At 42.0% G+C, this 23,600-nt stretch overlaps 1 protein-coding gene across 1 annotated transcript in view; it reads right to left on the reverse strand.

Annotated features, from left to right (window-relative positions):
* LOC149443693 (uncharacterized) overlaps positions 1-22,947 on the reverse strand; it is a 59,088-nt gene extending 36,141 nt beyond the window's left edge. Inside the window, exons 1-3 of the mRNA XM_089655398.1 lie at positions 22,875-22,947; positions 9,632-9,744; positions 1,345-1,381 (exon numbers count right to left, since the gene is read on the reverse strand). Of these exons, the coding sequence (XP_089511524.1) occupies positions 1,345-1,381; positions 9,632-9,725 (131 nt within the window). The 5' untranslated portion in view covers positions 9,726-9,744; positions 22,875-22,947. The remainder of the gene's footprint in view (positions 1-1,344; positions 1,382-9,631; positions 9,745-22,874) is intronic.
* Positions 22,948-23,600: the final 653 nt, after the last annotated feature.

Below are 23,600 nucleotides of genomic sequence, written 5' to 3' on the forward strand. Positions count from 1 at the left end.
TTTACTAGAAATAGCGGTGATCACCGACTGCGGGACTGCAGTGGGCATTCTGACACTGGGGGGGAACTGACTAACTGCCACAGACACTAATACAGTGATCGGTGCTAATAAAAAGCACTGACACTGTACTAATGACACTGGGCAGGAAGGGGTTAATATCTGGGGCGATCAAAGGGTTAACTGTGTGCTGTGTGTGTTTTACTGTGTGCACAAGCTTCTTTGCATTACTCTGCTGTGCAGAGCAATACAAAGCACCCTGTTTGTGCTGACAGCGGAGAGATCTGTACTGTTTACATACAGACCTCTCCTCTGTCAGCTCCGCTGATGATCACGGAGTCTCGGCCGAAAATCGGTGGATGAGACCGGGTGAATAACATGCCGAGGAGCCAATAGCGGCACGGGTAGGGAGCGCGTGCACATGCCCCCTACCCGGAAATACAAAATCACGTATATATACGTGATTTTGCGCATCCCTGCCACCCTGTAGCAGAACTTCTGCATAGGGCAGTTGGGAAGTGATTAAAATATCAACTGCCTATACCATGAGATAAATAACAAATGTGCTTTTTAGTGAATTAATTCTCTTTTTTTTGCAGTATTTACTGAATTAGCAATTTTTCCTCATAGTTACATAGTTGGTTGAATAAAGTCAACAGTCTATCCAGTTCAACCTGGTTGGGTGTGTGAATATGTCAATACTATTTCCCGTATTCCTGTAAATTGTGTTTGCTAAGATGCCCATCTCAGGGTTTTTTTTTAATTATGGACACCACCGATTGTGGGAGTTCCACATCCTTACCGCTCTGACAGTAAAGAACCCCTTATGCAGTTTAAGCTTGAACTGCTTCTCCTCCAGCTTCATTGAGTACCTCAAATTCAGTATTTTATTATGATGAAATATATTATTGCATATGATATTTCACAAATATTGCATGCAATAGTTTTTAGTGAATTGACTGCTATGATGTTTATTGATTCCAACATTTCTGCAGAGCTAGCCCAGAAAGGTCATACAGATGAAGAATTCTTACTTCATTTTCTTGTTCTGTATCAATAACTCATAAAGTATCAGGGCTGGATACATATCACTCACAGTGCATGTTTCTTCTGCTATAGGTAGTGTAGGCACAGAAGTTCGGGGGCCCTCTCCTCCAGTCAGTGACCAGAGAGCAACATATTGACAGGAAACATGTGGCCTTAGACTGATTTCCTGACCTGGGCTGCAACACTGAGTGCTAAATCTTGCCTGCAGCAACCTTTACATGCGGAGGAAGCAAACTCAAGTGCTTTAAAGCTGAAAAATTCTGACGAAAGGTGGAATACACTACTAAATATGAAACTTACGTGCTGGTGCTTCTTCCATTCTTACAAACCCAATTGTCTGTAAAAATAAATAAAATCAATGACATGTCTCAGCACAGACTTGTATTTTTTTTTAAGTAATGTTCTTTTCTTTACATTAAGATATCATTAGATGACACAATGTAAAGCTTCCCACTTTAGAACCATAAACCATTTACATATCACCTGAGTACAAAAACGATGCTTCATGTTTTTAAATGTACACGTGAAAGAGAGCGACTCAGCGTGAACAATCTTTTCAACCTGTGTTGATGTCTTAAAATACACCTGTCATGATGGTATGGGGGTACCTCAGAAGTGCTCATGCTCAGAAGTGTCAGAAAACTTCTAATAGCTACGTGTTCCAGTTCAGTGTCTTACAGAGCAGGGGTCTCCAAACGTTCTAAACAAAGGGCCAGTTTACTGTCCTTTAAGCTTTAGGAGGGCCAGACTGTCACCAGTGGGAGTAGAAAATGCCCTGCATCAGTGGGAATAGACAATGTCCCAGATTTGGTGGTCAATGGGAGAAAAAAAGTATTACTTAGCATCTGTGTTCAATAAGAGGAAGAATATTGCCCCATCATTGGTATCAGTGGGAGGAATAGTGCCCTATCATTGGCATTAGTGGCAGGAATAGTGCTCCATCATTGGTATCATTGGAAGGTATAGTGCCCCATCATTGGTATCATTGGAAGGTATAGTGCTCCATCATTGGTATCAGTGGGAGGAAGAGTGCTCCATTATTGGTATACGTGGAAGGAATAGTGCCCCATCATTAGTATCAGTGGAAGGAATAGTGCCCCATCATTGGTAACAGTGGGAGGAATAGTGGCTTATCATTGGCATTAGTGGGAGGAATAGTGCCCCATCATTGGTGTCAGTGGGAGGAATAGTGCCCCATCATTGGTATCAGTGGGAGGAATAGTGCCCCATCATTGGTATCAGTGGAAGGAATAGTGCCCCATCATTGGTATCAGTGGGAGGAATAGTGCCCTATCACTGGCATTAGTGGGAGGAATAGTGGCCCATCATTGGCATTAGTGGGAGAAATAGTGCCCTATCACTGGTGTCAGTGGGAGGAATAGTGCCTAATCATTGGTATCAGTGGGAGGAATAGTGCCCTATCATTGGTGTCAGTGGAAAGTATAGTGTCCCATCATTGGTGTCAGTGGGAGGAGTAGTGCCCTATTATTGGCATTAGTGGGAGGAATAGTGCTCCATCATTGGTATCAGTGGGAGGAATAGTGCCCCATCATTGGTATCAGTGGGAGGAATAGTGCCCTATCATTGGTGTCAGTGGAAGGTATAGTGTCCCATCATTGGTATCAGTGGGAGGAATAGTGCCCCATCATTGGTGTCAGTGGGAGGAATAGTGCCCTATCATTGGCATTAGTGGGAGGAATAGTGCTCCATCATTGGTATCAGTGGGAGGAAGAGTGCTCCATCATTGGTATCATTGGAAGGTATAGTGCCCCATCATTGGTATCATTGGAAGGTATAGTGCTCCATCATTGGTATCAGTGGGAGGAAGAGTGCTCCATCATTGGTATACGTGGAAGGAATAGTGCCCCATCATTAGTATCAGTGGAAGGAATAGTGCCCCATCATTGGTAACAGTGGGAGGAATAGTGGCTTATCATTGGCATTAGTGGGAGGAATAGTGCCCCATCATTGGTATCAGTGGAAGGAATAGTGCCCCATCATTGGTATCAGTGGGAGGAATAGTGCCCTATCATTGGCATTAGTGGGAGGAATAGTGGCCCATCATTGGCATTAGTGGGAGAAATAGTGTCCCGTCATTGGTATCAGTGGGAGGAATAGTGCCCCATCACTGGTGTCAGTGGGAGGAATAGTGCCCCATCATTGGTATCAGTGGGAGGAATAGTGCCCTATCATTGGTGTCAGTGGAAGGTATAGTGTCCCATCATTGGTATCAGTGGGAGGAATAGTGCCCCATCATTGGTGTCAGTGGGAGTAGTAGTGCCCTATCATTGCCATTAGTGGGAGGAATAGTGCTCCATCATTGGTATCAGTGGGAGGAATAGTGCCCCATCATTGGTGTCAGTGGGAGGAATAGTGCCCCATCATTGGTATCAGTGGGAGGAATAGTGCTCCATCATTGGTATCAGTGGGAGGAATAGTGCCCCATCATTGGTGTCAGTGGGAGGAATAGTGCCCTATCATTGGCATTAGTGGGAGGAATAGTGCTCCATCATTGGTATCAGTGGGAGGAATAGTGCCCCATCATTGGTGTCAGTGGGAGGAATAGTGCCCTATCATTGGCATTGGTGGGAGGAATAGTGCTCCATCATTGGTATCAGTGGGAGGAAGAGTGCTCCATCATTGGTATCATTGGAATGGAAGGTATAGTGCTCCAGCATTGGTATCAGTGGAAGGAAGAGTGCTCCATTATTGATATACGTGGAAGGAATAGTGCCCCATCATTGGTAACAGTGGGAGGAATAGTGGCCCATCATTGGCATTAGTGGGAGAAATAGTGCCCTATCACTGGTGTCAGTGGGAGGAATAGTGCCCTATCACTGGTGTCAGTGGGAGGAATAGTGCCCTATCATTGGTGTCAGTGGAAGGTATAGTGTCCCATCATTGGTATCAGTGGGAGGAATAGTGCCCCATCATTGGTATCAGTGGGAGGAATAGTGCCCTATCATTTGTGTCAGTGGAAGGTATAGTGTCCCATCATTGGTATCAGTGGGAGGAATAGTGCCCCATCATTGGTGTCAGTGGGAGGAGTAGTGCCCTATCATTGGCATTAGTGGGAGGAATAGTGCCCCATCATTAGTACCAATGGGAGGAATAGTGCCCCATCATTGGTGTCAGTGGGAGGAATAGTGCCATATCATTGGCATTAGTCGGAGGAATAGTGCTCCATCATTGGTGTCAGTGGGAGGAATAGTGCCCTATGATTGGCATTAGTGGGAGGAATAGTGCTCCATCATTGGTATCAGTGGGAGGAATAGTGCCCTATCATTGGCATTGGTGGGAGGAATAGTGCCCTATCAGTGGGAGGAATAATGCCCTATCATTGGCATTGGTGGGAGGAATAGTGCCCTATCAGTGGGAGGAATAGTGCCCCATCATTAGTATCAGTGGGAGGAATAGTGCCCCATCACTGGTATCAGTGGGAGGAATAGTGTCCCATCATTGGTATCAGAGGGAGGAATAGTGTCCCATCATTGGTATCAGAGGGAGGAATAGTGTCCCATCATTGGTATCAGAGGGAGGAATAGTGTCCCATCATTTGTATCAGAGGGAGGAATAGTGCCCCATCATTGGTATCAGAGGGAGGAATAGTGTCCCATCATTGGTATCAGAGGGAGGAATAGTGCCCTATCATTGGTATCAGAGGAAGGAATAGTGTCCCATCATTTGTATCAGAGGGAGGAATAGTGCCCCATCATTGGTATCAGAGGGAGGAATAGTGTCCCATCATTTGTATCAGAGGGAGGAATAGTGCCCCATCATTGGTATCAGAGGAAGGAATAGTGTCCCATCATTGGTATCAGTGGGAGGAATAGTGCCCCATCATTGTCATTAGTGGGAGGAATACTGTGGCATCATTGATTTCAGTAGGAGGAATAGTGCCCAGTCGTTGATGAATTAGAAGAAATAGTGCCACATCATTGATATCAGTGGGAGGAATAGTGCCTTGCGTCAGTTGGAAGTGAATTTTCCCCAGAGTTTAGTGAATGTGGTGAAATTTCACTTTGCAATTACATAAAAAGAAGAAGATTAGAAAAAAATCTTTTCTTGCATATGATTAAATGATGGAAGAAGGCAGAACTTCACTTAATTCACTAGTAAATTCCCTTGCACAGCGCAACTTCCTTTGCAAAGGGAACAACCTATTTGTTGTTAGCAAATCAACCCCCTTTAATATACAGTAGCTTCCAGATTTATGATTTATTTTTTAAACTAATTGGAGTGTTTTTTTTTCTCTTGGTTCATTTATGAACATGCACATTCTTTTTTCTTTGTTTACTCTTTTTCATTTTTCCTAGAACAAAAATATATTACACAAGCTTTTAATCATCAAATCACATTTTATAAAATCTTTACACCTTAAACCATCTAATGACCCTTGCCCTCTAATTCCCCACTTCCCAAATAACAAAAACAAAACATCCCCCTCCCTCAGGGACCCCAACTCCTTCCCTAAACGTCTCAAGAATCATATCCACTATATACGCAAAGTGTTGTTGCCCCAGGCCATTCTTGATTTCATATACCCAACATATCCATATACCTCCTTGATTTCTTGAACTGCAACTATTTCCACCAGGTAACATAATATTTCTCTAAGGAATCCTCTCCTATATACATTGTCTCTTCAATAGACTGTACCTGGTGGATTTTTAAACTCCATTCTCTCATGATCGGGATTTTTTATATTAAAAGGTGAATTATTTGGTTAACTTTTTTCTTTCGTACTTCTCCACTTCTCCTTCCTCCCCCCCCCCCCCTTTTTTTTTTTTTCTTTCTGTTTGCTTTTGGTGTGGCAGTGGATAGCTGCCTTTAGCCTGAGTTATTCTCAGTGTTATATTTATGTTTTGTTATTTAAGTGCCATTGATAGCTCCTGCGTGGGCGATCTTTTGCCCTGTTGGTGTTAGAGCACTGATTTCTTTAATTTTCTACTTCTTTTATGTGCAATTGATAGCCCCTGTATGGACGTGATTTGTTGCTCCTGTGTTAATTGTTATTAATTAATAAAAACCATTGAAATACAAAAGGTGAATTATACTCCTAGTGATAATGCCTATAAAGGCCATCCCATATTCTAAAGACATTTGTTCTCAGTGTATTTGTACCAGTCTGAGTAAATCTTGATACACCCCTGGAATCCAGGCCATCCTACCTAAATCTACTTTCCTTTGTGCAAGCTCTATCCCTACCCAACCTTTACCTTCCTTTTTGTGCATCCAATCAGCTATTTGTGGAATAGTGACCGTCTGATAATACTTTTTAAAATCAGGTACCACTAACCCTCCTGCTTTCTTCTCTTTTGCCAACATGGCATAAGATATCCTTGGTCACCTACATGCACATATATATTTTAGTACGATAGATCTAATTTTCCTAAAATATTCCTGAGGGAGAATGATTGGAACCATTTGGAATTTATATATTAACTTGGGCAAAAGATTCATTTTTAATGTGTTTATTCTACCTAATCAAGAGAGGGGCCTATATCTCAAGGAGTTTAAGTTCTCGTTGATCGTGTTAGGTAGAGGAAAATAATTAGCCCTATTCAGGGCCTCCAAAGATGTTGTTAATTTAATTCCAAGATACCCTAATTCCTTCTTACAAAAGACAAAAGAAAACTGAGGCTGAATTGCCTGCTGCTCTTTCCGCAGCACCGTTAAATTCAGAAACCCTGACTTAGATGTATTCATTTTAAAGTTACATAGTTTCCCATACCGCCTTAACTCCTCTAACGCAACCGGTAATGTAACCCTAGGGTTTGAAATATAAAAGAGTATATCATCTGCATACATGTTCATGAATGTGCACATTCTAATGTAATGGGTTTACATGTTTTAGCAGTTTGCTCAAGTCCCTGGCACCGCTCTAAACTCATGGAAACCTTTTACACAGTAAATTCCATTCAGGTGTTTTTTCTCCAGTGAATGGGAATTTTGTTGCCATCCTATACAACCTCTAAAATTGCAGGTATCAGGCAATTTTCATTTAAAGTGTTACTAAACCCAGGACCCTGCATTCACTATATCTGGCCTCCCACAGTACACAAAACATGGAAATGCAATTATTTTAGTAAATGTAAACTGCTAAATACCTTTTCTCATCAGCAGTTAGAGTGGTCTTGTGATTTCTATCAGTGTCCAGCAGAGCACTGGTTAAAGCTTGTAGGAGGAGTTTTCATTCTCCCCTGATTGTCCTATGAGGCAACAGGACCCCTGATCCTCTATCTGGACAGTGCTTATTGGCCCTGTGCTGACCACATGCACTCTCCCATTAAAAAAAAACCCAAACCTCTCCAGCAATACACACCAAACTGAGCATGCACAGCTTCCAGGTTCTGTTCTATCAGCAGATGGATTGGGGATTGTGGAAGAAGGGGAGAATCAGAAAAGATGAGACAAACAGCCTTTTTACACAATGCAGAGGATGACCCCCTTACATTGAGTATACCAAGCAAGATTTACTACATATATAGACTGATTTTAATGTTGTGTTGTGTAGTAACACTTTAATGTCTTTGGGTAACTTTCATGCATTTTTTTTACTTGTTTCAATTATTTATTTTCTTGCAAATATTAGGTAATGTGAACAGTAATTACAACTGAAGGATTAGATCATTTCATAGTAAAATCAGCAAAAATCCCTGTGTTAGCAGACAAACAGGACCTGAAATACTAGTTGAAGTGGGCTGGCATAAACCTATGTCCACTGCAGGATATGTTCTCATGTTGTTTTTTCCTTGCACATGCATATTTGAAGTAAAACTATTTAGAGTGAAACTTCACTCTTTCAATCAACATTGATTATTTCAAATAATTATGCTGCTAGCATTATTAAATAGATAGGAAATATACCATATTTCCTGAGTTCAGGGGGGGGGGGGTCCCCCACCCACCATATAGTAATATGATGGACACAAGGTGGTTCTCTCATTCTGGGAGGACGTCATATGATGTCTTCCCATTCTCACCGCGCATGCGTGGCTCACGGAGCGTGCAGCGCGGCGATCGGTGGTGCGCTGTGTCCCTCAGACACAGCGGATCACCGATCATGGAAAGAGCTGAAGATGTCGGCTCTGTCATGTGATCAGCTGTGTCCAATCACAGCTGATCACATGTAATCAGGGAAATGCCGGTTATCGGCATTTCTCTCCTCTCGAGCTGTCACGCTGACAGCTTGAGAGGAGAGGAGAGACGGTAATCGGCTTTCCGCGGAGGGAACATGTACACTGATCATCAGGGCACTGATGATCAGTGTGCCCTAATGATCAGTGTAGCCCCAGCCTGTCAATGTCCATCAGTGCCTTCTGTCAGTGCTCATCAGTGCCTCGTGCCAGTGCCCATCAGTGCGACATCAATGCCACATATCAGTGAGTACCAGTGCACATCAATGCCACATATAAGTGCCCATCTGAGCTGCCTTTCAGTGTCACCCATCAGTGCCAGTCAGTGCCACCTATCAATGCCAATCAGTGCCACCTATCAGTGCTGCCAATCAGTGCCACCTATCAGTGCCAGTCAGTGCCGCCTATCAGTGCGCATCATTGCCGCCTATCAGTGCCAGTCAGTGCCGCCTAACAGTGCCAGTCAGTGCCGCCTATCAGTGCCATGTATTAGTGCTGCCTTTCAGTGCCCATCAGTGATGCCTGTCAATGCCCATCAGTGCAACCTACCAGTGCCTCCTCATCAGTGCCACCTATCAGTGCAGCCTATCAGTGCCCATCACTGCAGCCTCATTAGCACATATCAGTGAAGGAGAAAAATCACGTATTTACAAATTTTATAACAAAAACTAAGAAAAAAAGTTTTTGTTTTCAAAATTTTCAGTGGTTTTTGGTTTGTTTAAGAAAAAATAAAAAACCCAGAGGTGATTAAATACCACCAAAATAAAGTTCTATCTGTCCCAAAAAAATGATAAAAATTTCATATGGGTACAATGTTGCATGACTGCGCAATTGTCACTAAAAGTGTGACAGCGCTGAGAGCTGGAAATTGGCCTGGGCAGGAAGGGGGTATAAGTGCCCTGTAGTCTAGCAGTTAAAAACAAAGTCCAGAGTTGTGCTACGCACAGAGTTCGGGGGTGCAGAGTTCAGGGGGGGGCGCGCTGCATACAGACTGCAGAGTTCAGCCTTCCTCCACAACTGCTTATGTATCTCTGCATTCCCCATCCACATCTCACTTTAACCCCTCTTCTTCTGTAATACTTCCCCCCACACTGTACCTGGCTCTACCTCTCTCACTTGCAGGGAGATCATGCAGTGGTGATGACGGCATCCGGGCACCTTCATTTCCCTTGTTACCATCCTGCACTCAGTGGGAACTGCTCAGGAGATCTGATCTATGGGAGCCGTTCAGAGACAAGCTGCCACTTTTAAACACAGATGCCGGACTTCTGTGTTTACAAGTGATAGTGGTAAGCAGGCAGCAGGGGGTTCCACTAAATTCCAGCTGAAAAAAAAGCCCTAACCATATGTAACCACATGACTTTAAACACTTAACAGCAGTTAATCCACATAAGCAATGTTAGTTAGGAGACTGATGATAAATAAACACACTGAATTGATATACAGACTTTTGATGTAAAACCGACAACAGATGCTTAAGGCCACCAGACTTATGAACATTACGACAATGGCTACGACAAGCCACATTTCACCATTAGACATTGTCTTCTGTGCACTGTTCCTGAAAAACAATAATGGTATGAATCTTAGTAACAGACAAATGTTGATTGACTGTAATGGATATGAAATAGCATTAATGAATGTTTTTTTTAACAAAATAAAAAGAAACTATAAGGTTTCATGCACATGGGTGTGTTCACTTATGTCATTTGCTCCTTCTTTATATAATATATATATATGCTCATTCTTTAAATAGATTAACCACATGCCGCCCAGCCACTGTAGAAATACGGCGGCAGGGCGGCACGGCGGCACGGCTGGGCAAAACCACATTTTAAAACGTGTGTTTTCAAAACAGGTAGAAGGCGCGCGAGGCGCGCTGCCGCCCTACCTGTCCCACCGATCACGGCCGCGGATGTCAGTCGCCGGGTCACAGCCGGTCGTTACCAGCTATGTCCCGGCGATTAGCGGCAATCAGTGACAGATAGCACAGCTGCAGTAGCTGTACTTTCTGTCAGTTCCCTGACAGCTCCTGACATGCTGATCGGGACAGAAGAGTTTATCTGTCCGGATCAGTGTGTCTCTGTGCAGTACACACCCCCGCCCCCTAGTAAAACACTCCCCTCACACAGTTAATCCTTTCACTGAATAATAAAGTTAACCCCTTCCTCCCCAGTGCCATTAGTACAGTGTCAGTGTTTTTTTTTTTGCACTGATCACTGTATTGGTGTCATTGGGGAAGTGACCCCAAGTCAGTTCCCCCCCAGTGTCAGAATGTCCGCCGCAGTCCCGCCATAAGTCGCTGATCGCCGCCATTATTAGTATAAAAAAAAATAAAAAATCCCAGTATCTTTCCTTCAATTTGTAAAAGCTATAACTTTCACGTAAACTAATTAATTTATACGTATTGGGGTTTTTTGTAGCAAAAACATGTCGCAGAATGCATTTTGGCAGAAATTTATGACTAAATTTGATTTTTAAATTTTTTTTTACTGGACATGTTTTATAGCAAAAAGTCCAAAATATTGTTTTTTTCCCTCAAAATTGTCAGCATTTTTTTTTATAGCACAAAGAATAAAAAACGCACAGGCGATCAAATACCACCGAAAGAAAGCTCAATTTGTGGGAAAAAAGAGGATGTAACTTTCATTTATGTACAGTATTGCATGACTGCTCAATTGTCTGTCAAACTAGCGCAGCGCTGTATAGCAAACAAATGGCGTAAATTGCAGTATCTATACCATAGTTTGTAGACGCTATAACTTTCACACAAAGCAATCAATATACACTTATTGGGATTTTTTTTTACCAAAAACATGTAGCAGAATACATTTTGGCCTAAATTTATAACTAACTTTGAGTTTACTATATATTTTTTATAGCTTAAAGTAAAAAATATTGTTTTTCTTCAAAATTTTTGGTCTTTTTTTTGTTTATAACATGAAAAATAAAAAGTGCACAGGTGATCAAATACCACCGAAAGAAAGCTCTATTTGTGTGAAAAAAAGGACGTAAATTTCGTTTAGGTGCAGCATTGCATGACCGCGCAATTATCAGTTGAATTAGTGCAGCGCCCAGTAGCAAAAAGAGGCCTGGTCATTAAGGGGTGTAAATCCTCTGGAGGGCAAGTGGTTAACTAGTACAGGACCTAGTACAGGGCCTTTTGATACTCCACTGGTCTCTATCTGAATGAACCCTATTTAAGTCACACCACTGAATTGCCCAAGAGTTAAAGCAGGTCATATATTATGCAATTTTCTTTCCTTCCACAATGGGTGGAAAGAAAGAAAATTAGTCAATTCTCCTGTAGGCAGGTTGCCTACTACTGGTTTGTTTAGATGCTTTCCTGGCCAAGAAGGATGGAGTAATTATTGTGCTGCTGTTTCCTGGGCCTTTGTTTTCTCCAATAATTTATCCAATATTCACCTTCTCCAATATAGGGGGACTGCTGGCATCAGTAGTCTACCCTGAAGATGCCAGCCCTGGATACTGTCAACATGAACTCAACCAAGCATAGACTCTTACCTGTGCAGGTACTCTGGGCCAGCCAAAAGCCTGAGTTAGGGATTAAGGACATTAGGGAAGGACTGTGCACTTTGTTTTGAAACTGTTATGCTAAGAGTTTTCAGTAAAGCTTTTTGAAACTTGTCCCTGCCTAGTCTGATGTTACTAAAGGGGTGAATGCAAGTAACCAGCACACATATGTAGCTTCCAACCTGGGTCTGTAGACACATTGCTGTATTAAGACAGCAATGGTTACCAAGGATAACGAAGGTTTCACAGGCAGCCTGTCATGAAGCATGTGCCTGTGAGAAGTGGGACAGCCTCTTGTAATGAAGGAGTTGTTGTCAGCATTATTTCCCCTGGCGGTCCGTCTTCCATATCAATAGGAGCAGATCAGCGCTCAGAGGCCCCCAGTTTGTGCACTAAGTTTGAAAGAAAGAGTTAATAGAGCACGCGTGTAACCCATGCTAGGTGCTAGTCGGGGCTCCAATACATTTCTAGGTGTGAGGTAGTGGCAATACACTGGACAGATGAAGAGGGCAAAGGCTTGGTGTATCCCTCCTAAATGTAACAAGTTACAGTGAAGGTATACGATGAGACGGGGACAAGAGAGTTAACTGGAGGGCAATTTATTATTCAAGTGTACAGAGTGTATAGCCATCTATGAGTTGGAGGTACACCTTAAGGTTGAGCTATCCCTGAAGGCAACCCCCTATCTTGTCCCAGGGCATTGGGCAAGGTGCCTAGCATAGTCCAGAAAAACCCACCCTGAGGTAGGCCTCTCATGTGACCAACACTTGGCACCCAACAAGGAGGGGAACAGTGGAAGAGTGAAATCCACCTGCCCTACTACTTAGTGCCAAATGTGGGGCTACACCTACTGCATATGACTGGAGACTACCTCTAAAAAGACCATAGCATTAGCTAGCTAGTTAGATCTTGTCTAGGCTTGCCCAGCAATAATGTACGTGGCTAAACATGTCTGCTTCCTGATTGACTCCTGCATGAGGTACCCTTACCGGATTGGCAGATGACCTGATAAGGGGCATATATAGCAACAAAACCCGGAAAGATGCTCAAATGCTCCAGGTGTGTTGCTATCAGACACTATGGCCAGCCAACAGCTTCTCTGGAAGGGAATTCCTGTACTTACCGACCCCGCAGTTCAGTATCAGCCTGCTTACGGGTTTACTCTCTGCTGCTCAGGCACCCTAGAAGAACTCTGAGTCATCCGCCCTACCTGTTGAAGGCGTCTGACAATACTCGCCCCTCAGGCCTGCTGCTACAGCTGTGACACCCTGCTATTCCAGAAAATGCTTGAGGAAGAGCTGCCTAGAGAACGATCTCCCAAGGACAGTCAGCACCAGAAACAACAGTCCAAATGAGCCACTGGTGAAGATTCTCTGCCCTAAGAGCTACTTTACCAGGATGGCCTCCCCTGCCGGGCCAGGGGTTGAGCTGCTGTCCTGGAACTGTCCATCAGACTCCACTGCCTTCCAGGAAGACCTTTGATGCCCTTTAGAGGTAATCTTAGAGGAACTGTTGCCTCCTCCAGCCCTGGACCTCCCCAAGAGAGACTTTTCAGACAGCACTGCTTTCTCCCTCATGGACTGTGCCGGACATCACCCAACCACCTTTACTTAATTGCTTTCCTCCTGAGGAGACCCCATTGGTGTTGAAAACTACTCATGCCTGTGACTACCCGAGGGGGATCTCCTGGGAGGGCCTAGTCTTTGACCTGGATGAGGAGCTGCCATGGTCACCGGAGCCCTGTGTGCCCTGTCCCTTTCTCAAGTGGGCACTTCCAAGTTCTTTGTCAACACTGGTGGAAAGGACTAGATAAAAGTATCTCTGACCACTGGATGCTTTCCTGCCCCAGGGCTTGGTGCACTACAAGAAATGGATAACCTGCTTGGTCCAACTACAGAGGTACATGGAACACTATGTTATGCAAATGTATGTACCTGAACAGTTGTTCCTCCAGCTGGAGGAAGAAAAACCTAAGTTATACAGCCATGCAGTCAGGGAAAAGCTCCATGTACTGGAACATCTCCGTAGCTTTCAAAAGCTGAATGAATACATTGAAGCTGAGTGTCACTTACGGTACCATTTGTACAATACCAGAAGGCATAACATAATGGATCGAATAGTAATCGTCAAACTGGAAGGCCAGTTCAGTGATTCACCAAATCCGAGGATCCCACCCCGTTTTGGAAGAACCAGTCTATCTCCCCAATCCAGACTTTTATGTTTAAAACTGTTGTTGCTCCAGTCTGTGCATGACCAGTTATCACTGTGCTGACTTATGCTGTGATGTTCTTCTGTACTGTTATTCCCTGTTACCAATGTTAAGTTTTTGGGGTGTGTTATGTAGCCAGGATGGCTTGCGTTTAAGGAGGGGAGGTGTGTAGGCAAGTTGCCTACTACTAGTTAGTTTAGATACTGCCCTGGCCGGGAGGGAGTTAACATTGTGCTGCTGTTTCCAGGGTCTTTGTTTTGGCAGACTTTTTGGGTCTGACCAACTGATCCTGTAATATATAAAAAGAGACAAGGGTCCAGGTCTGAGGCTCTTGAGTCTTGAGTCTAGTCCTGCTCTGAGCTCTTGACCAGTCCTGTCTGTCATGCTGAATCTGGAATTCCTGCTGATGATCACCTGGCTTTAGGAACCTTCTCCCATGTAGGAGGACTGCTGGGATCCCTAGTCTGCTCTGAAGATGCCATATATGGACTCTTACCTGTGCAAGTACACTGGGGCAGCCAAAAGCCTGAGTTAGGGATTATGGACATTAGGGAAAGACTGTGCACTGTTTTGAAACTGTTGTGCTGAGACTTTTCAGTAAAGCATTTTGAAACTTTGTCCTTGCCTGGTCTGATGTTACTAAAGGGGCAAGTAACTGGCACACAGGTGTAGTTTCCAACCTGGGTCAGTAGACACATTGGAGCATAATGACAGCAGTGGTTACCAAAGATAATGAAAGTTTCATGAAAAGCCTTTCATGAAGCATGTACCTGTGAGAGGTAAGACAACCTCATTTTAATATTCCATTCATGCTGGAGGAGTAAACGGTAGAGAGTAAAATGTTTATCTCTGTTCATTTAACAGTGGTCAATAGGCTACTAGTCAATTTTCTGATGCTCTTATTTTTCACTCTATACAATGTAAGTTAGTTGCATAATCATGTAAAAATGGCAGCCATACTCCATGCAACAGTGTCACTTTATGCTTGAATTATTAGCTTTGTTATGGCCATCCTCAGTCTGGTCTCCCCTTATCAAATTGGATAGTAGGAAAAACAAGTTAGAGATTTGCAGTACAGTAGCAAAGAGAAGAAAATTGTGCAATTGTTTTGTTCATAATGTGTCTTCCTAGGATTTTCAATGTTTATTTATGGTGGGATCATTTTGAAGACAAAATACAGTGGGCATCATTCACTAAAGCAGATTGCATTTAGTGTTCACAGTAGGTGATCTGACACATTTTTCCCCCAATATTTCATGTAATGTGGTAATTACCTCAAAAAACAAAACTGCTCAGTGAATATCGCATAAAACAGCGTTAGGCTCCATGCATACTAGCATTTCTTTAAGCTCCTAGAAGCTATTATCAGCATGTGTTCTGCTCCTAGAAGCTAAATACGTTATTTACGAAACGTAACGATATAATAGCAAATTTGGTGTAGTCTCTACCTTTTTGGATCAGTTATCTCAACAATTATGCAAAGAAACCTAAATATGGAAAAAAACTGAATCATTGGGGTTGATTTACTTGAAGTAGAATTATGAGCAAAACCTTGTTTTAATTTTGAATAAAAGCAGTGGTCTCCAAACTATGGCCCTCCAGCTGTTGAAGTACTACAAGTCCCATCATGCCTCTGCCTCTGGGAGTCTTGCTTGTGGCTGTCAGTCTTGCAAGCCCTCATGGGACTTGCACTTCCTCAACACCTGGAGGGCCATAGTTTGGAGACCCCTGGAATAGAGTATGGAATGGTTAAAACCCCTGTCAGCTTATTTTTTTGCCATTTCCATCACATTGGGGAGATTTACCTTCACTTCTTGTTTCATAGCCAGAACAGGAAGTGAGAGGAAATCCCTGCAAATGAATTGAATTTCTTGGGCCCCCCCAGGTCACCAGAACTAGTGTCCCCATTGGAAAATTTCCCCTCTAATACTTTACTGGGAACAACTCAAAATGTTTGATTTTCTTTGACTTTCACTTTCAGTGATAATGGTAAACAGGACAAAAAAAAGGGTGAATCTCCCTAAAAGGGTCACAAACAGCAATAAAAACTGACAGGTGTTCTAATCCCCAAAATTTGACAAGGGTTAAAACCCTCCCTTACTCTAATCAAAATGAAAGAAAAAAAAGTTTTGCCTATACTTCTACTTTAAGACAAATAGCCTGTGTACTTTGCAAGTTGCTCTAGACTTGAGTAAATGAGGTACAGCTTAACTGTGCAAAGAACACCCAATCATGTGCAAGGAAAAAATAAAACAGCATTTTTGCTTGCACATGATAGGATGATGAAAGTCAGCAGAGCTCCCCTCATTTACTAAGCTCTTGAGCAACAGCACTTCCAAAGTGCTCAGTCTATGTGCCTTTAGTAAATCCACCCCATTACATGTAGTAAAATATATCTATTTTCTCCTGTCATTTCATCAGATTTTCAGAAACGTTTTTGTGTATATACAAACATATACATCATTTGCTGCAAAAAAACTCCCAGTTTCTCCAAACATAATGCATTGTACATGCATATCACAATGGTCTAATCCCTTGTTAGAACATATGTCAAATGTAATAGGAATACTTTACTTTTTCACAATTATTTTTAGAAATATATTTGGCTCAAATATTTGCAAGACGGAATCCGATTAGGAATAGCCAAGTATTTTTACAAAGGTGTGGAACGGTGAGCTGTTAGGAGAGGGGTCTCATCAATTTGAAAGTTTGACAGATGGATACCAGAGTGACACTTTCGAGAACATCAGAGAATGACAATGGCAATTCTCTAACAAGACAACAGACCTGCTCAAAGAAATGGCAATGACTTCACCAAATATCACAGCAAAAATTAATTTAAAGTGTAACTAAAGGCAAAACGTTCTTATTCATTGTCTTCATCACAACGTATTCTTTTTAATTGGTGGAAGAAAGGTATTTATATAGGTGTGTGATTTGTGATGCTATTTTCATTAAATATTTGACATTTATAAAGATAGTTTGTATTTAAATTTCCCTTTGACTGGTATTCCAGTCACCTTTTTTCTTTTGTATTAATACATATGCTGCAGGGAACTCATTATGTTAGTGAGTTGGCATATTTCTACGGCCTAAACCAGTGATGGCGAACCCGTGGCACGCGTGCCACAGCCGGCACGCCGAGCCTTATCTGTGGGCACGCCAGGAGAATACAGTATTTTTCGCTCCATAAGACGCACTTTTTTTCCCCCAAAAAAGGGGGGAAAATGTCAGCGCGTCTTATGGAGCGAATATAGAGCAGCCGGTCCGGTATTTCCACCGCCGCCGTGTCAGAATACCGGGCCGGCCGCTCAGCTCTGCAGTGGGACCGTACCTGTCCCTCTATCCAGCGGCGCGCTGTCTTCCCGGCTTCTGTAGTGTGCGTGACAGCCGGGTCCCAAGTGCGCATGCGCAAGAAGCAGTGCTCTTTGTGAATGGTAAGGCGGTACCTGGGACACATGACAGACCCAGAAGCCGCCGGACCAATCACAAAGCGCAGCGCTTCTCGCGCATGCACACTGGGCATCCGGCTGTCCGACGAGCGCCCACACTACAGAAGCCGGGAAGACAGCGCGCGGCTGGATAAAGGAACAGGTAAGATAAAAAAAAAACTGCGGAAGTAAGAGCGGGTACCTGTCAAATTCAGGTACCCGCACCCCCTCCCTCCCCAAAGGTCAGCAGTCATCTGTACTGTCCGCAGTCTCTGGTCATCCCTGTGCTTTCCGCAGTCTCTGGTCATCCCTGTGCTTTCCGCAGTCTCTGGTCATCTCCTGTACTGTCCGCAGTCTCTGGTCATCCCTGTACTGTGTCCGCAGTCTCTGGTCATCCCTGTGCTGTCCGCAGTCTCTGGTCATCCCTGTGCTGTCCGCAGTCTCTGGTCATCCCTGTGCTTTCCGCAGTCTCTGGTCATCTCCTGTACTGTCCGCAGTCTCTGGTCATCCCTGTACTGTGTCCGCAGTCTCTGGTCATCCCTGTGCTGTCCGCAGTCTCTGGTCATCCCTGTGCTGTCCGCAGTCTCTGGTCATCCCTGTGCTTTCCGCAGTCTCTGGTCATCCCTGTACTGTGTCCGCAGTCTCTGGTCATCCCTGTGCTGTCCGCAGTCTCTGGTCATCCCTGTGCTTTCCGCAGTCTCTGGTCATCTCCTGTACTGTCCGCAGTCTCTGGTCATCCCTGTACTGTCCGCAGTCTCTGGTAATCCCTGTACTGTGTCCGCAGTCTCTGGTCATCCCTGTGCTGTCCGCAGTCTCTGGTCATCCCTGTGCTTTCCGCAGTCTCTGGTCATCTCCTGTACTGTCCGCAGTCTCTGGTCATCCCCTGTACTGTCCGCAGTCTCTGGTCATCCCCTGTACTGTCCCTGCAGTCTCTGGTCATCTCCTGTACTGTGTCTGCAGTCTCTGGTCATCCCCTGTACTGTGTCTGCAGTCTCTGGTCATCCCTGTACTGTGTCTGCAGTCTCTGGTCATCCCCTGTACTGTGTCTGCAGTCTCTGGTCATCCCTGTACTGTTAATTAGTTTGCACTACTGTACGAGTTGTTTTTTCTAAACCAAAAGCTCGATATTCAGGTTTCATTGCAGTGTTGGCACTTTGAAAGAAATAAGTTGGTTTTGGGTTGCAGTTTGGGCACTCGGGCTCAAAAAGGTTCGCCATCACTGGCCTAAACCATTTTACATCTTTATTAGCAATAAAAACTGACAGGGGTTCTAATTCTTCTCCACTGTATCCATCCCGCTGGATATGACATAAATACCGATAAAATATTAAATAAAATACCGAATGGTTTCATGAGATAAATGCTGCATATTTCAATGAAATACCACATTCCTTATTTTAGTAGTGTTTTTTTGTGAATTGCAAAGAAAATTTTGTAAAAGGCTATAAACTATTTTATTTCAAAATACCGTGTTGTGAATTGAGCCCAGTATTGCTTAGGAAACAGCTTCTTATGCTGTTCTACTATCCTCTACTTCCATCTACCATCTGTCCCTTGTCCAGTTGTTCCTAAAATGTTAGAGGAGAGAGACAGAGATGCCAACAAATGTCTAAACAAGCCCTACATCTGTAATTCTAAAAAAATAAAAATAAAAAAAATAAAGATGGGAATAAAGAAACACTAGAAAAATAAAATGGTGATGTTGTGACTCATATATTTTTTATAAAGATCACATAACTGAATTTATCACTTTCATTCACCAAGTTGAAATTATAAAGAAAGTACAGTTGTGTTCAAAATAATAGCAGTGTGTTGAAAAAAGTGAATAAAGCTCAAAATCCTTCTAATAGCTTTTAATTCCATACACACAAATGCATTGGGAACACTACACATTCTATTCCAAATCAAAACATGAAGAAAAATAGATCAAATTTGTGTTGTTCCTCTAAAAAAATTGAAGAAAAGTGAATATTAGACTGTTCAAAAAAATAGCAGTGTTTGTATTCTTCTTTACAAACTCAAACATTCACTATATAAACTGAAAAATGTTTGAAGATTTTGCTTTCCTTTGAATCACTTAATGAATATTTAGTTGTATAAGCACTGTTTCTGAGAACTGCTGTACATCTGTGTTGCATGGAGTCACCCAACTTCTGGCACCTGTGAACAGGTATTTCAGCCCAGGATGATTGGACTACATTCCACGGTTCTTCTCTATTTCTTGGTTTTGCCTCAGAAACTGCATTTTTGATGTCACCCCACAAGTTTTCTATTGGATTAAGATCCGGGGATCGGGCTGGCCACTCCACAACGTCAATCTTGTCTGGAACCAAGATGTTGCGCGTTTACTGGTGTGTTTGGGGTCGTTGTCTTGTTGGAACACCCATTTTAAGGGCATTTCCTCTTCAGCATAAGGCAGCATGACCTCTTCAAGTATTCTGATGTATTCAAACTGATCCATGATCCCTGGTATGCGATAAATAGGCCCAACACCGTAGTATGAGAAACATCCCCATATCATGATGCTTGTGCAACCATGCTTCACTGTCTTCACAGTGTACTGTGGCTTGAATTCAGTGTTTGGGGGTCGTCTGACAAACTGTCTCCGGCCATTAGACCCAAAAAGACCAATCTTACTTTCATCAGTCCACAAAATGTTGCTCCATTTCTCTTTAGGCCAGTCAATGTGCTCTTTGGCAAATTGTAACCTCTTCAGCACGTCTTTTTTTCAACAGTGGGACTTTGCGGGGGCTTCTTGCAGATAGCTTGGCTTCACATAGGCGTCTTCTAATTGTAACAGTACTCACAGGTAACTTTAGACCTTCTTTGATCTTCCTGGAGCTGATTGTTGGCTGAGTCCTTGCCATTTTGGCTATTCTTTTAGCCATTCGAATGGTAGTTTTTTGCTTTCTTCCACGTCTTTCAGGTTTTGGTTGCCATTTTTAAGCATTTTTGATCATTTTAGCTGAGCAGCCTATCATTTTCTGCACTTCTTTATATGTTTTCAGCTCTCCAATCAACTTTTTAATCAAGGTACGCTGTTCTTCTGAACAATATCTGGAACGACCCATTTTCCTCAGAATTTCAGAGAGAAATGCACTGTAACCAGCATGTACAACATTTGCTGCCTTCCTTCCTTAAATAAGGGCAACAATTGGCACCTGTTTTTCAAAGAATGAATGACCTCACTAATAGAACTCCACACTGCTATTATTTTGAACATGCCCCTTTCAATTAGTGATTCAATTACACAGAATCAGCAGCATGCATGTCATGACTGTTGGGTCTGTTGGATTTCTACTACTCTACTACACCTGCTAGTAAATTATTTGCCATGTAGAAATATAATTTCTACCAAAAACAGTGATTGATTAGGTTAGTGATGTCTGACTGCTATTATTTTGAACACAACTGTATATAAATAAATATTTTAAAATTAACCTCAATCTTTTTACAGTTGGGAAACCTCTTGAAATATTTGTTAGGTCTCAGGGAACATTTGCTAGAAATGAGTCTGTCCACAACTCACCACTGGTGTAAATAAAATCATAAACATAGTGGCGTACTTCTTCCCTCTACCTTCTTTTTCCACTTTCTCACATAAAAAATTGGTATGCTCAGACCTTAGTTGGACACCTTGCATCAGACTTCCCTCCAGATACCAGTAACTTCTTGCAGAAGTTAGAGGGACTCTTTTCATGCAGGGTTGGTGTCTACACAACCCACCTAGTAGGGTTTCTACACCTAAAACTTGTTGCCTAGCTGATAATGCTACCTGTCCACTCATAGTTTTATCTTTTACCTACTGCTCCAAGTGACTTATTCTTGGCTGGATGCACCAGTACTTTGAATGTGCAAATGCTTTTTCATACAGAGTATATGCTCTGTGATGTTCCGATTGTATTGTATATGTTACATACCACTAAATAAAAAAAACAGTGGCGTACCTGATATTTGACACCCAATGAGGAACATTTTTTAGTTTCAATGTATTTTTTTGTCAGTAAGTTTTCAAAAGTCATAACAAAGTGGGGGTTATTTACTAAAACTGGAGTACAAAATATGGAGCAACTCTGCAAAGAAACCAATCAGCATACAGATTTTATTGCAAAAGCCTAATTGAAAAAGCTGAAGTCAGAAGCAGATTGGCTACAATGCACAGGTGCACCAGATTCTGAATGCACCAGTTATAGTAAATCTACTCCTATATGTCTTAAGTTCATATACTGACATAGAACATCTGACATTCTGACAAAGAACATGCTTAACAAGGTATTCTGTTATATATATATATATATATATATATATATATAAAAATAAGAGTGTGACAGGTATTACCAACACTGTATAGCCTAAATGGTCCCAACTTCTTCAGAGGAATCATTTAGTCCTAGTATATAAGTTGTGCATTGAAAACGTTAATGCTATGCTCCTGGTTACATGCCTTGGAGATAGATTTGAGCAGTAAACATTGGTAAAATCAAACAAGAAGAATAATTAAATCTTAACTTCACAGTAAATAGGTAGGGAAAATAGGGAAGGGGTAAAAAAGGGGTAGGAAGGTGGCGAAGATGTTTGAGAGAGACAGGCAATCAGCCTGGGTCAACTTGGGCATGAGAGTCACAGTAGATATTTTATAATGAGGCATCTAAGGTGTTTTTTTATATATGAGAAATCTATCTTTAGTAGTAATCATGAAATTAAAAAAAATAATGATCAGAAAAGAAACCCAGACAGTGTAAACTGCAACATCTCTACGTTTGTGATCAGTGGAAAATTACCTCCGTTACATTGGTGGTCATTGTAGTACATCAATTTTCAGTGGAGAAGGAACCCCTTAAATTGGTATAAGTATTAGCCACAGTTTCTAAAAGTTACAGTAGTTGGTTTTTATGTAATTATGGGAATTCCATGTCCTATGAAACATGAATCAACAACAGGATAATTAGGCATCCTTAGGTCAAGGCTTAATTTAACATTTAGGTTATGTCTTTTTTAGTTATGTTTTTTTTTAAGACATAGCTTTTTTTAAAGGTTTGGAAATAAAGAAACACCTAATGAAGAAACCTGATGTGTTTTGAAAGCTTGCATAATTTAACCAATAAAGGGTATAACTTTGCTATTATTACAAAGTAGGTATATAATCACTAGCACATTGTTTAAGTATACTCATGGAAAATTATCTTTAAACTTTGTCCTATTCTAATACTACACTATAAAATTATGCATATTATACTCTAACTGCTACAGAAACAACGGAGTACTGTCCGTGATACTTTTTTTATTTGCACTAACATACAAATTTGAGGACAAGCTTTCGGGGTATGTCCCCTTCTTCAAAGTCCAAGCAGTACTATTACAAATCGAAAGCTTGTCCACAAAATTGCATGTTCGTGCATATAAAAAAAGTATCACGGACAGTACTCAATTGTTTCTGTCGCAAATGCACTAATACGGCTACAATCACCGCAAGCAATTTACTCTAACTGCTACAAATTGTATTAGTATATTACTTACTTGCTATTATTCAGCTTTAATTTACTGATGTCCCATCGTGAGTGTAGGTTTGATAGCTGATCTGGTAACAAAAAAAAAAGTTAAGCCCAAGATTTCCTGTACCTCTGACAGTCAGCCACATCCTGTCTACAAGTGGACATTATACCCATGACTCAATTAAGCCGATTTGACAGCTGACATTTTTGTGAGTTTGAAATGTTAAGACTTGTTTATTTTTTTTCCATAATTGTTGTATTTTGCAATTTTCCTGTGCAGAAAATATTATAAAGATGTAATATAAAATGCTGTTTAGTTGAAGTATGAAATGACATTTGGTTAACCAATAGTATATCTCATTAACAAGTGATTTGTAGAGGCCAGCAGGAGAATCAGAGAATGCAGCGGGGAACCAAACATCCAGCACACCTGTAAGTGTATCAGATGTGAAAATTCTGCCAGTAGTTACAGCTTCAGCCTCAATAGAAAGAAGATTTGAGGAACAGAGGGCCAAGTGATTATAAACAACCATCTTTTGCAGATGGAGATTTTTTTTTTAATATTATTAAAATGACCCAGAAAGTCTCTTCAACGCTACAGATGCCATAAAGTAATGTTTGAGTGTTACTGTGGATTTATAAGGAAATATATAATTAATACAACAAACCAAAAGGTAGGTGTACAATGTAATATTTTCAGTAGCCCACGATTGCATGTTATACAGACATTGTAGACAGTTTAACTCTGTTA

Source organism: Staurois parvus, unplaced genomic scaffold (assembly GCF_062004578.1).
Source record: "Staurois parvus isolate SC_StPar_1 unplaced genomic scaffold, SC_StPar_1.0 ptg000839l, whole genome shotgun sequence".
NCBI lineage: Eukaryota > Metazoa > Chordata > Amphibia > Anura > Ranidae > Staurois > Staurois parvus.